The sequence below is a fragment of the Bombina bombina genome, chromosome 6 (genome assembly GCF_027579735.1).
Source record: "Bombina bombina isolate aBomBom1 chromosome 6, aBomBom1.pri, whole genome shotgun sequence".
Taxonomy (NCBI): domain Eukaryota; kingdom Metazoa; phylum Chordata; class Amphibia; order Anura; family Bombinatoridae; genus Bombina; species Bombina bombina.
Window position 1 is genome coordinate 310,691,798 of NC_069504.1, and position 14,684 is coordinate 310,706,481.

Below are 14,684 nucleotides of genomic sequence, written 5' to 3' on the forward strand. Positions count from 1 at the left end.
GAGACGAAGGTACTGACACGTGAGGAGAGTTAGACGGCATAACTTCCCCCTCGTTGTCTGGTGATCATTTCTTTATCGGTACAGATTGACTTTTATTCAAAGTAATATCAATACAATTGGTACACATATTTCTATTGGGCTCCACATCGGCTTTTAAACATAATGAACAAGCAGATTCCTCTGTATCAGACATGTTTAAACAGACTAGCAATGAAGCTAGCAAGCTTGGAAATTACTTCAATAAGTTTACAAGCAATATAAAAAACGCTGCAGCGCTTTTTTAAAAAACACAGTTGAATAACAAAGAACTAATTCAGTTATAGTCAACCATTCTTTAAATGTATTAATTAGCAGAGGATTGCACCCATTAGCAAAAGGATGATTAACCCCTCAGTACCCAAAAAAAAACGGATATCAAATTAAGATTTAACGTTTTATCACAGTCAAACACACTGTCACAGGTCTGCTGTGACTGATTACCTCCCTCAAAAACGAATTTTGAAGACCCCTGAGCTCTCTAGAGACGTCCTGGATCAAGGAGGAAGAAGCAGGAAGACTGTGCTAGAATTTTAACTGCGCAACAAGGCGCTAAAAAAAGGCCCCTCCCACTCATTTACAACAGTGGGAGACCTGATATAACGGTTTCTATGCAGAAATATACGTTAGCCATGTGGAGAAAAAATAAAAATTCATGCCCAAAAGGATTTATCACCAAAGTACCTCACAAAACGAATAACATGCCAGTAAACGTTTTAAAAACAAACTTCTTTTAATGTCATGCAAAGTTATCATGAAGCCTGCTACCAGTCGATTCCACTGCATATAAGGCTTAAGCATTATTTCAGTATTAACAGTATTTTCTCAGTCAAATTCTAGTCCCTAGAAAATAACTCTACTGTGCATACATTTATCAGCCTGATACCAGTCACTACTACTGCATTTAAGGCTGTACTTACATCATACGGGTAACAGCAGTGTTTTCTTAGTCAATTCCATTCTCAGAAATATTGTACTGCACATACCTCATTTGCGGGGGACCCCGCATGCTATTCCCATGTTCTGAAGTTACCCCACTCCTCAGAATGTCGAGAACAGCCAGTGGATCTTAGTTACGCCTGCTTAGATCATAGAAAACGCAGGCAGTTTCTTCTTCCAAATACTGCCTGAAATAGAAAAACAGCACACTCCGGTGCCATTTAAAATAACAAACTTTTGATTGAAGAATAATTAAGTAAAAACTCCAACTCCTCCCGCGACCTCCTTCTTTGTTGAGGGTTGCAAGAGAATGACTGGGTTTGACATGTGAGGGGAGGAGCTATATAGCAGCTCTGCTTGGGTGATCCTCTTGCAACTTCCTGTTGGGAAGGAGAATATATCCCATAAGTAATGGATGACCCGTGGACTGAACACACTTAACAAGAGAAATAAACTTTCATGATTCAGCTAGAGAATGTAATTTTAAACAATTTTCCAATTTACTTTTATCACCAATTTTGCTTTGTTCTCTTGGTATGCTTAGTTGAAAGCTTAATCTAGGAGGTTCATATGCTAATTTCTTAGACCTTGAAGACCACCTCTTTTTAGAATGCCTTTTAACAGTTTTTCACCACTAGAGGGTGTTAGTTCATGTGTTTCATATAGATAACACTGTGCTCATGCACGTGAAGCAATCTGGGAGCCAGCACTGATTGGCTAAACTGCAAGTCTGTCAAAAGAACTGAAATAAAGGGGCAATTTGCAGAGGCTTAGATACAAGATAATCACAGAGGTAACAAGTATATAAATATAACTGTGTTGGTTATGCAAAACTGGGGAATGGGTAATAAAGGGATTATCTACCTTTCAAAAACAATAGAAATTCTGGTGTCGACTGTCCCTTTAAAGCTCATGGGCATATCTCATATCCCATATAGACTTCACAGATTGGCTAAAAATGATTTATTGTGTCACTTTACTCCTAGTAAAGTTTTTAAATCTCCTCTTGTTGCTCATAACTTTGATACTGGTAACAATGACTGTTTAGCTTTCACTTGAAGCAAGCAATACTTACAAATTGTACAGCATATCAGCCATGTTGCTTCGGTAGTATAGTGCGTTCCTGTATGCATTTTCAGCTTCAGAGATTTTGCTCTGGCTCTTTAGAACATTTCCAAGATTTCCCCATGCTGTTGAATAAATAAAAATGTACATAAATGTATTACTTTGTCTAGCTGCAAGCACAAAAACATAGTAAAAAGGCAAACATCACATTTTATAACTTTAAAAACATAGAACTGTTATCGAGCAAAAACAAAACATTATATAGAGTAGCATGTATATTACTCCTAGTGCTTACTACTGAGTTACCTTTTGGTGGGCACAAAAAACACTTTTTGCACCACAGCCCTCTGTTGAGAGAGAGAGAAAATAACTCATTGTGTAGTTCATTAACAAATCTAGACAGGCCAGAAGGCTTGTTTTTCCCACAGAAAACCTCTGGAATACATTGTTTCCAATGCAGCAAAGGATTCTGGGTAAGATATGCAAATTAGGTTCACAATGACGCACCTTTTTACTTCAAGTCTGCTTTTCAGCAGATTCCCTTAACGCCAAAGTATCGCTGTTCACACAGCTTATAAGCTTAGCTAGGGTTAGTGCAGTGATTCATAACCATCCCAGGACAGACTGTTTCGTACTTATTGTTACTCATCAGCTGGGAGAAGGTTTGAATCACTGCTGGGTGAAGTTGATTTCGGGCAAAATACAACAACATTTAAAATTAGGGGGAGGTAAAAGGTGAGTTTAAAATCCTCCACTATGCACAAAATATAGAGAAAATAACTCATTATGTAGTTCATTAACAAATCTAGACAGGCCAGACTTGACTTGAAGTAAAAAGGTGCGTCATTGTGAACCTAATTTGCATATATTACCCAGAATCCTTTGCTGCATTGGAAACAATGTATTCCAGAGGATTTCTGTGGGAAAAACAAGCCTTCTGGCCTGTCTAGATTTGTTAATGAACTACACAATGAGTTATTTTCTCTATATTTTGTGCGTAGTGGAGGATTTTAAACTCACCTTTGTATGTATCTATGTATGTATTGGGTACTTGTAAAGCGCCGCTAATCACCCGTAAGGGTCTCAAGGCGCTGTTCATTTTATCGACCTCAGAAGGATGAAAGGCTGAGTGGACCTCGCCAGGGATCGAACCTGCAACCCTTGGTTGCTACAGAGCTCAGCCACAGTGCCTTAGCATGCTGAGCTATCTGTCCGGCTGTAAATTACAATAGATTTAGGTTATGAATCAGAGCATATTTGACACTGGACTATCTCCTCTAGGGTCTATATGAGTTTCTAGTGGCCAGAAAGTAGAGATGCCGGGTTGCTATGACGCCGGGTTGCTTAGTCGCGATAGTTATGGAGCTTCACGTTTGTGGTGCTCGTCACGCCATTTCCAATGCATCGTTCTTGCGTCATCTTTGGTGCCCTTTTTCCTTTAAAAGCCATTTTGCTTCTCTATCTTATTGCCCTAGTATTGAGTTTTGCTCTTGGGTGTGCCTTATTCTTATATTAGATATAGTTTTTGGCTTGTGATTTGGACCTCTTTTGACCATTCTTCTGCCTGCTGATTCTTGTCTGTTTGTTGCCCGATTGGTTTTGACCTTGGAAATCCCTGACTAAGCTTTTGGACTCTGATTCTGTTACCGTTTTGGTTTGACCTCTGGCCTGTTGACTCTGCCCTGACCTTTCCGGTTATTTCCTGGTCTACCTGCTCCTGGCTTTCCTCCTTGTGCTCAGTATATCCTATCCTGGGTCCTAACGCTACTATCCCTTTAAAGATTTTGTATTATCACTACACTTGACACTGGGATAACAAGACTACCAGCCATGATTGGGTTGATAGCAAAATATCTGAAGGATCCTAACAGTACGAAGTTGAGAGTATATAACTGTAGTATTAAATATATATTTTGGCTATTTTAATATAAAAAAAATCTACAACCCTACTTATAAACAGGCCTGTCTTTAGTGGTAAAAAAATATCTTGGGGTCTCATTTTTATTTTTAGGTCTGTACAAGCAATTAACACTGACTTTTTTAAGGTCTAATTTGCTCTGCTCTTGAAGAAAAACAGAATTTATGTTTACCTGATAAATTACTTTCTCCAACGGTGTGTCCGGTCCACGGCGTCATCCTTACTTGTGGGATATTCTCCTCCCCAACAGGAAATGGCAAAGAGCCCAGCAAAGCTGGTCACATGATCCCTCCTAGGCTCCGCCTACCCCAGTCATTCGACCGACGTTAAGGAGGAATATTTGCATAGGAGAAACCATATGTTACCGTGGTGACTGTAGTTAAAGAAAATAAATTATCAGACCTGATTAAAAAAACCAGGGCGGGCCGTGGACCGGACACACCGTTGGAGAAAGTAATTTATCAGGTAAACATAAATTCTGTTTTCTCCAACATAGGTGTGTCCGGTCCACGGCGTCATCCTTACTTGTGGGAACCAATACCAAAGCTTTAGGACACGGATGAAGGGAGGGAGCAAATCAGGTCACCTAAATGGAAGGCACCACGGCTTGCAAAACCTTTCTCCCAAAAATAGCCTCAGAAGAAGCAAAAGTATCAAAATTGTAAAATTTAGAAAAAGTGTGCAGTGAAGACCAAGTCACTGCCTTACATATCTGATCAACAGAAGCCTCGTTCTTGAAGGCCCATGTGGAAGCCACAGCCCTAGTGGAGTGAGCTGTGATTCTTTCAGGAGGCTGCCGTCCGGCAGTCTCATAAGCCAATCGGATAATGCTTTTAATCCAGAAGGAGAGAGAGGTAGAAGTTGCTTTTTGACCTCTCCGTTTACCAGAATAAACAACAAACAAAGACAAAGTTTGTCTGAAAACCTTAGTAGCTGCTAAGTAAAATTTGAGAGCACGAACTACATCCAAGTTGTGCAACAAACGTTCCTTCTTTGAAACTGGATTAGGACACAAAGAAGGCACAACTATCTCCTGGTTAATGTTTTTGTTAGAAACAACTTTTGGAAGAAAACCAGGTTTAGTACGCAAAACCACCTTATCTGCATGGAACACCAGATAAGGAGAAGAACACTGCAGAGCAGATAATTCTGAAACTCTTCTAGCAGAAGAAATTGCAACCAAAAACAAAACTTTCCAAGATAATAACTTAATATCAACGGAATGTAAGGGTTCAAACGGAACCCCCTAAAGAACTGAAAGAACTAGGTTGAGACTCCAAGGAGGAGTCAAAATTTTGTAAACAGGCTTGATTCTAACCAGAGCCTGAACAAAGGCTAGAACATCTGGCACAGCTGCCAGCTTTTTGTGAAGTAACACAGACAAGGCAGAAATCTGTCCCATCAAGGAACTTGCAGATAATCCTTTTTCCAATCCTTCTCGAAGGAAGGATAGACTCTTAGGAATCTTAACCTTGTCCCAAGGGAATCCTGCAGATTCACACCAACAGATATACCAAATTATGTGGTAATTTTTCTGGTTACAGGCTTTCAGGCCTGAACAAGAGTATTAATAACAGAATCTGAGAACCCTCGCTTTGATAAGATCAAGCGTTCAATCTCCAAGCAGTCAGCTGGAGTGGGTCGAACGGACCTAGAACAAGAAGGTCTCGTCTCAAAGGTAGCTTCCATGGTGGAGCCGATGACATATTCACCAGATCTGCATACCAAGTCCTGCGTGGCCACGCAGGAGCTATCAAAATCACCGACGCCCTCTCCTGATTGATCCTGGCTACCAGCCTGGGGATGAGAGGAAACGGCGGGAACACATAAGCTAGTTTGAAGGTCCAAGGTGCTACTAGTGCATCCACTAGAGCCGCCTTGGGATCCCTGGATCTGTACCCGTAGTAAGGAACTCTGAAGTTCTGACGAGAGGCCATCAGATCCATGTCTGGAATGCCCCACGGTTGAGTGACTTGGGCAAAGATTTCCGGATGGAGTTCCCACTCCCCCGGATGCAATGTCTGACGACTCAGAAAATCCGCTTCCCAATTTTCCACTCCTGGGATGTGGATAGCAGACAGGTGGCAGGAGTGAGACTCCGCCCATAGAATGATTTTGGTCACTTCTTCCATCGCTAGGGAACTCCTTGTTCCCCCCTGATGGTTGATGTATGAACTTGGCCCTCGCTAGCTGAGGCCAAGCTTTGAGAGCATTGAATATCGCTCTCAGTTCCAGAATATTTATCGGTAGAAGAGATTCTACCCGAGACCAAAGACCCTGAGCTTTCAGGGATCCCCAGACCGCGCCCCAGCCCATCAGACTGGCGTCGGTCGTGACAAGGACCCACTCTGGTCTGCGGAAGGTCATCCCTTGTGACAGGTTGTCCAGGGACAGCCACCAACGGAATGAGTCTCTGGTCCTCTGATTTACTTGTATCTTCGGAGACAAGTCTGAATAGTCCCCATTCCACTGACTGAGCATGAACAGTTGTAATGGTCTTAGATGAATGCGCACAAAAGGAACTATGTCCATTGCCGCAACCATCAAACCTATCACTTCCATGCACTGCGCTATGGAAGGAAGAGGAACGGAATGAAGTATCCGACAAGAGTCTAGAAGTTTTGTTTTTCTGGCTTCTGTCAGAAAAATACTCATTTCTAAGGAGTCTATTATAGTTCCCAAGAAGGGAACCCTCGTTGACGGAGATAGAGAACTCTTTTCCACGTTCACTTTCCATCCGTGAGATCTGAGAAAGGCCAGGACAATGTCCGTGTGAGCCTTTACTTGAGGAAGGGACGACGCTAGAATCAGAATGTCGTCCAAGTAAGGTACTACAGCAATGCCCCTTGGTCTTAGCACCGCCAGAAGGGACCCTAGTACCTATGAGAAAATCCTAGGAGCAGTGGCTAATCCGAAAGAAAACGCCACGAACTGGAAATGCTTGTCCAGGAATTCAAACCTTAGGAACCGATGATGTTCCTTGTGGATAGGAATATGTAGATACGCATCCTTGAAATCCACCTTGGTCATGAATTGACCTTCCTGGATGAAAGGAAGGAGTGTTCGAATGGTTTCCATCTTGAACGATGGAACCTTGAGAAACTTGTTCAAGATCTTGAGATCTAAGATTGGTCTGAACGTTCCCTCTTTTTTGGGAACTATGAACAGATTGGAGTAGGACCCCATCCCTTGTTCTCCTAATGGAACAGGATGAATCACTCCCATTTTTAGCAGGTCTTCTACCCAATGTAAGAATGCCTGTCTTCTTATGTGATCTGAAGACAACTGAGACCTGTGGAACCTCCCCCTTGGAGGAAGCCCCTTGAACTCCAGAGAATAACCTTGGGAGACTATTTCTAGCGCCCAAGGATCCAGAACATCTCTTGCCCCAGCCTGAGCGAAGAGAGAGAGTCTGCCCCCCACCAGATCCGGTCCCGGATCGGGGGCCCGCATTTCATGCTGTCTTGGTAGCAGTGGCAGGTTTCCTGGCCTGCTCTCTTTTGTTCCAGCCTTGCATAGGTCTCCAGGCTGGATTGGCTTGAGAAGTATTACCTTCCTGCTTAAAGGACATAGCCCTTGGGGCTGATCCGTTTCTGCGAAAGGGACGAAACTTAGGTTTATTTTTGGTCTTGAAAAGACCTATCCTGAGGAAGGGCGTGGCCCTTGCCCCCAGTGATATCAGAGAAAATCTCTTTCAAGTCAGGGCCAAAGAGTGTTTTCCCCTTGAAAGGAATGTCAAGCAATTTGTTCTTGGAAGACGCATCCGCTGCCCAAGATTTTAACCAAAGCGCTCTGCGCCACAATAGCAAACCCAGAATTTTTTCGCCGCTAACCTAGCCTATTGCAAGGTGGCGTCTAGGGTGAAAGAATTAGCCAATTTAAGAGCACGAATTCTGTCCATAATCTCCTCATAAGAAGAAGAATTACTAATAATCGCCTTTCCTAGCTCATCAAACTAGAAACACGCGGCTGCAGTGACAGGGACAATGCATGCAATTGGTTGTAGAAGGGAACCTTGCTGAACAAACATCTTTAGCAGACCTTCTAATTTTTTATCCATAGGATCTTGGAAAGCACAACTATCTTCTATGGGTATAGTGGCGCGCTTGTGTAGAGTAGAAACCGCCCCCTCGACCTTGGGGACTGTCTGCCATCAGTCCTTTCTGGGGTCGACTATAGGAAAACAATTTTATAAATATGGGGGGAGGTACTAAAGGTATACCGGGCCTGTCCCATTCTTTACTAACAATGTACGCCACCCGCTTGGATATAGGAAAAGCTTCGGGGGGCCCCGGGGCCTCTAAGAACTTTTCCATTTTACATAGTGGTTCTGGAATGACCAGATAATCACAATCATCCAAATTGGATAACACCTCCTTAAGCAGAGCGCGGAGATGTTCCAACTTAAATTTAAAAGTAATCACATCAGGTTCAGCTTATTGAGAAATGTTTCCTGAATCTGAAATTTCTCCCTCAGACAAAACCTCCCTGGCCCCCTCAGACTGGTGTAGGGGCCCTTCAGAAACCATATCATCAGCGTTCTCATGCTCTACAGAATTTTCTAAAACAGAGCAGTCGCGCTTTCACTGATAAGTGGGCATATTGGCTAAAATGTTTTTGATAGAATTATCCATTACAGCCGTTAAATGTTGCATAGTAAGGAGTATTGGCGCACTAGATGTACTAGGGGCCTCCTGTATGGGCAAGACTGGTGTAGACGAAGGAGGGGATGATGCAGTACCATGCTTACTCCCCTCACTTGAGGAATCATCTTGGGCATCATTTTTACTAAATTTTTTTATGACATAAAATACATATAGTTAAATGAGAAGGAACCTTGGTTTCCCCACAGTCAGAACACAATCTATCTGGTAGTTCAGACATTGTAAACAGGCATAAACTTGATAACAAAGCACAAAAAACGTTTTAAAATAAAACCGTTACTGTCACTTTAAATTTTAAACTAAACACACTTTATTACTGCAATTGCGAAAAAGTATGAAGGAATTGTTCAAAATTCACCAAAATTTCACCACAGTGTCTTAAAGCCTTAAAAGTAATGCACACCAAATTTGGAAGCTTTAACCCTTAAAATAACGGAACCGGAGCCGTTTTTATATTTAACCCCTTTACAGTCCCTGGAATCTGCTTTGCTGAGACCCAACCAAGCCCAAAGGGGAATACGATACCAAATGATGCCTTCAGAAAGACTTTTCTGTGTATCAGAGCTCCACACACATGCAGCTGCATGCCATGCTGTCCTCAAAAACAAGTGCGCCATACCGGCGCGAAAATGAGGCTCTGACTATGATTAGGGAAAGCCCCTAAAGAATAAGGTGTCAAAAACAGTGCCTGCCGATATAATCATATCAAAATACCCAGAATAAATGATTCCTCAAGGCTAAATATGTGTTAATAATGAATCGATTTAGCCCAGAAAAAGTCTACAGTCTTAATAAGCCCTTGTGAAGCCCTTATTTACTATCTTAATAAACATGGCTTACCGGATCCCATAGGGAAAATGACAGCTTCCAGCATTACATCGTCTTGTTAGAATGTGTCATACCTCAAGCAGTAAGAGACTGCACACTGTTCCCCCAACTGAAGTTAATTGCTCTCAACAGTCCTGTGTGGAACAGCCATGGATTTTAGTTACGGTGCTAAAATCATTTTCCTCATACAAACAGAAATCTTCATCTCTTTTCTGTTTCTGAGTAAATAGTACATACCAGCACTATTTTAAAATAACAAACTCTTGATTGAATAATAAAAACTACAGTTAAACACTAAAAAACTCTAAGCCATCTCCGTGGAGATGTTGCCTGAACAACGGCAAAGAGAATGACTGGGGTAGGCGGAGCCTAGGAGGGATCATGTGACCAGCTTTGCTGGGCTCTTTGCCATTTCCTGTTGGGGAGGAGAATATCCCACAAGTAAGGATGACGCCGTGGACCGGACACACCTATGTTGGAGAAAGGACACGAGAAGACCAACTGATTCTTCCAATTCTTCTAATGCTAGATTGCAAATGTGGTGTTTCTTTATTAATAGGCAGCTACAATGACTGAGAAGAAAGTCTGTTACCAAATTTAGTATAGAAACAGAGCAGAGAGTGGGGGGGGTTTAGTGATGGGTAATCATAGTAGCATACATAAAAAAAAGTCAGCATGCACAAAAGGGATTTTGACAGCTCTGAACAACATTCTGTTGCAATAAATATAAAATGTTAGGTAATTGTATTCTTCACATAAGTGCAGAAGTATTTAAGTATTCAATTCTTTTATTTTAAAAGTTTAAAAAAATATGCTAATTTGGGAAATTGCTGTTATATAACAGTTTGTCAGCTTGGGCATACACATTGAGTTGTGATAACAGTGAGTTTGCTAGTAATGTTTAGAAATAAAAACAATTTAAAATGATTGTGGTAGATTCTTTATTTTTTACAATATAGTAACTATGCTATCCTCAAATAAACCCTTATGAATGCCAATAATTAGTAATGAAACAAAGGCATCGGACTAGTGAACTAAAAAATGTGTCTTATGAAACATTATTAATTACAGCTGTTAGAGAGCCTTTCAATTGGCTACAAATAAAATGAATATACTAAGCAAGCATTCTACATATATCTGCATAGAAAATATACGCATTAATTTGTGACACGTTTGCATCCATGTGGATTTTAAGGGTACATTGCTCATCCTATACAAGCAATATGGTATGCTGCAGATGTTGAATAATAATGAAATCTGTTTCCTAGCACAGTTGTAATTATTTAAGCAAAACAAGCGCTTGCTGAATCATGATGGACTGCTACTCGAGTCTGAAAAAAGAAATTGCAAAAGAAAAAAAATAGTAATTTGCACAGAAACAGCGTAACCATAGCACATTCAGTAATCAAAAATAATTAAACTCTTACAAATAAAAAGAGCACAGACAATGAAAATGGAATCTTTTTAAAATAGAGACACAATATATTATTTAACACAATAGTATTCTCACTGCAGGCTGAGAGGTACATAACGATTTTGCAATTATATTTGAGTATTACAAAATACAGTCTGCTTCATATCTTCTGCATAAACTGATTATTTTGGATTATTTTTTTTAACAACACAGGTTACAATATTAATTTATTGTTACTAGGAAAGAATTTAGGATGATCTCCTGTATCTTGTTCAATGAAATTAAGGCTTCATTAGTAATGCTGCATTATTCATTGGAACAACTTGTAAAAAAAAAAAGAGAGAGTGGTTCTCAGTATCAGCCACAAAATAATCAGTTATCGATTGGCTTTAAAAAAAAAACAACAACAAAACATTTATTAACCCTTTAAGGACACAGCTTTCAGTTTGCTCAATTGTTTTATGACGGAAAAATTCTGTCATATGTCCTTAAGAGGTTAAAGAAAAAAAAACCTAATACAAAAATGTAAGTAAGTAAAATTACAATTTCCCCCCACCAGTAAATTACAATCCTTTCTGCATGGTTTTTGTGTTATAAAATGAAGATGCTCGTCTATATTAATTTAAAATAACAATTATTACTTTTCTGCACGAATGTTTTTAAAATGATATAAAGCTACCTATGGTTACATATATAAGCTGTATCAAGGCCTGTAAATATAGCCTAAATGACATAAGATATTGTTTTTTACACTTGGTCCCCCAGCCCCCCCCCCCCCCCCCCTTACAAGCTGTCCAAATTTACAGATACAAATATAAAAATATTCTGAAATCCAAACCTTTTTCGGCAGTTTGGATAAAGGGTTTTGAACAAAACAAAAGAATCACGGAAGTCAAACTTTTGTTTACAGAGGGACGATCACTAATGGAGGGATTAGCAGGGGATAATACATTAAACTCACACTTATGGTAAAGGTAGGGCCTCAAAATAAAATAAAAAGAGTGTAATACATTTTTTTGTAAAAACTTACATGCAAAATTAGTTACAATTAATTTAATTGAACTGTAAACCTTACTTTTTTTTTTTTTTTAAATGGTACCTGTAGAATTTTTTTAAATTAAATTAAATAATTTCAGTATTCTTCTTATTGGTGCTATTGGTCACATACAAAAATAAAATAAAAAACCTTGGAGGGTCCTATGTGTAAAACAAGCTTGCATTATGTTTGTATCTTGAGTATGTGAACTGTTGACTCTATGCTACTTAAAAATAAAGTTTAAGAAAGATGGCTGGATGTAACCTTAGGGCTATAGTTTGCGTAGCCCTGTTATGGCCAAGCTTGTAGAAGTAAAGGACAGGTGAGCACGTTGCATCCCTCAAGTGTTTTTAACTTGTTCTTGGTAACCTTGCCCTCAACGTCTCTAGACAGTATAATACATAAGTGCTAATTAGAGATGATTTTTTTTATATATATTAACTGAAATAGTTTTCTTAATGCAAAAATTGTATTCCTACAGAACATGAAAAGGAATAAAACTGAAGAATATATTTTGTGTGTATCTGTCTGTGACTGAATAGGAATACAGATGCATGGAGTAATTGTTTACAGGGAGTTATTGGCATTTGCTCAAGTCATAAAAACAATGGCACCTATCTAAAACATTCCTTGTGTAAGATTATATTATATCATCTTTTTTTTTAATTAGTATTTCTAAGATTCATCAGCTCTCCAAGTGAAAGAGAATTTTAATGTGACCACTTGTGCAACGGTTGGACACTCTTGTTCTAGAACCATTCATTTGCTAGTCAACATTAAGAACAATGATGCAGGTTTTGAAATATCTGCTATGAATAATAAGAAACTATGGTTCCACAAAGGAAATGCAAATTGGATTGGAACGTAGCTGACTTACTTTCTAAGATGAACGGAAAGTTATGTTCCTAATTAGCCTATTCATTTGCAATGCAGTGAAAGGCCCCTGAAGCACTGAGGGATTTGCAACACTTCTATCATCTTCCTTTCGAATCCCTCCTATTTAATAGAGCATCATCTAAAAAGTCATCTGTGTGGGTGGCATCATGACCTGCCCTTAAGCATATATTGTTTCAAGGAGACTGTCAGACTACAGATATCTGATTAAGTCAATTGTCGTACACATGAACATTTTTGGCTATGTTCATGGAAACATACTTTGAAGGGAAAAAAATACTTTTACTCCAGGGTTGTTCAACTTTGAACAAAAACAATGCTATGCTATTAAATATACTCAATTTTTTCAGTTTCATTATATTAATTTCAGAACTACAACAGTGTATATAAAAATAAATATGCACAAAAAAATCAGTTTTCTGAAGCAGGTGCTTATTAATCACTTCAATGTTTCAGTGTATGTTTTCCTCTAAAAGCATCACATGTACTTTATTCTAAATTGGGCAATTACTTTAGTATCCCCATGGCAGCTTAGTGTACTGGTATATAGGGTATATAGCTCAATTAAATTAATTGTAATGAATTCATTGCTTGTTGTGGGAGTGGAGGGCAACTTCTTTAGCCCATAATGGGTCGTAAATGCCTAGCTGTAAAGAGGAGATACTACCATTTCAAATCAGAGGCTTATTCTAGGATACTGGTGTTAAAAGGACAAGAAACCCATGATTCAGATAGAGAATCCAATTTTAAAACAACTTTCCAATTTACTTCTATTGTTTAATTTGCTTCCTTCTCTTTTTATCCTTTGATGGAAGGTTTATCTAGGTAAGCTCAGAAACAGCAGATAACCTAGGTTCTATCTGTTGATTGGTGGCTGCATAAATATATATCAGACATCTCAACTGCAAAAACTCATTTCAGCGAGGTGCCCCCCGCGCCCCTCACTATACTACCTCAAGGCATGCCAACCTCACTATAGTACCTCACTGTACCACCTCTGTATAGTACCTCACTGTACCACCTCACTATAGTACCTCACTGTACCACCTCTATATAGTACCTCACTGTACCTCCTCTATATAGTACCTCACTGTACCACCTCACTATAGTACCTCACTGTACCACCTCACTATTATACCCCCAGCCCCCCCATTCAGAATTCCTCAGTGCTCTGATTATGAAATATTTGAAAATGTTATCCCAAAATGTATGTGAGAAAAAAAATACAAATATAAATAAAAAAGACAAGATGAACCTTGCATGTATAAATATAGATTACCATCTTACAGTATAGCTATAAAGTATGGGAGTCTGCACAATATAGAGTATGGGAGTCTGCACAATATAGAATTTGGGAGTCTCCGCAATATAGAGTTTGGGAGTCTGTGCAATATAGAGTTTGGGAGTCTGCGCAATATAGAGTTTGGGAGTCTGCGCAATATAGAGTTTGGGAGTCTGCACAATATAGTATGGGAGTCTGCACAATATAGTATGGGAGTCTGCACAATATAAAGTTTGGGAGTCTGCACAATATAAAGTTTGGGAGTCTGCACAATATAAAGTTTAGGAGTCTGCATAATATAAAGTATGGGAGTATGCACAACTCACCTATATCAGGTCTGCTGCTATTTCTCACTCTGCACTAGAGCTCAGGAAGGGGGAGAAAAGTCTAGACTAGAGAGGAACACAGTAAATATTTACATTGAGCTATAACGGAACAGTGACACCTATAGGTAGAAAATAAAAGTGCAGGCCCAAAATTGATTTTCCCTGGCTCCGCTATTTCCGGGAGATTTTGTTTCATTTGCAGGTGTCAGGGAACAGCTTTTTCAATGCGTGAGACTCCCGGAACTTCCGGGAGAGTTGGGATGTCTGTATATATCGATTGTG

General features: G+C 39.6%; 1 protein-coding gene across 1 annotated transcript in view; it reads right to left on the reverse strand.

Moving 5' to 3' along the window:
• The window catches only part of TMTC2 (transmembrane O-mannosyltransferase targeting cadherins 2), a 711,043-nt gene that overhangs the window by 335,065 nt on the left and 361,294 nt on the right, over positions 1–14,684 (reverse strand). Inside the window, exon 4 of the mRNA XM_053716930.1 lies at positions 2,051–2,165. Coding sequence (XP_053572905.1) covers positions 2,051–2,165 — 115 coding nt within the window. The remainder of the gene's footprint in view (positions 1–2,050; positions 2,166–14,684) is intronic.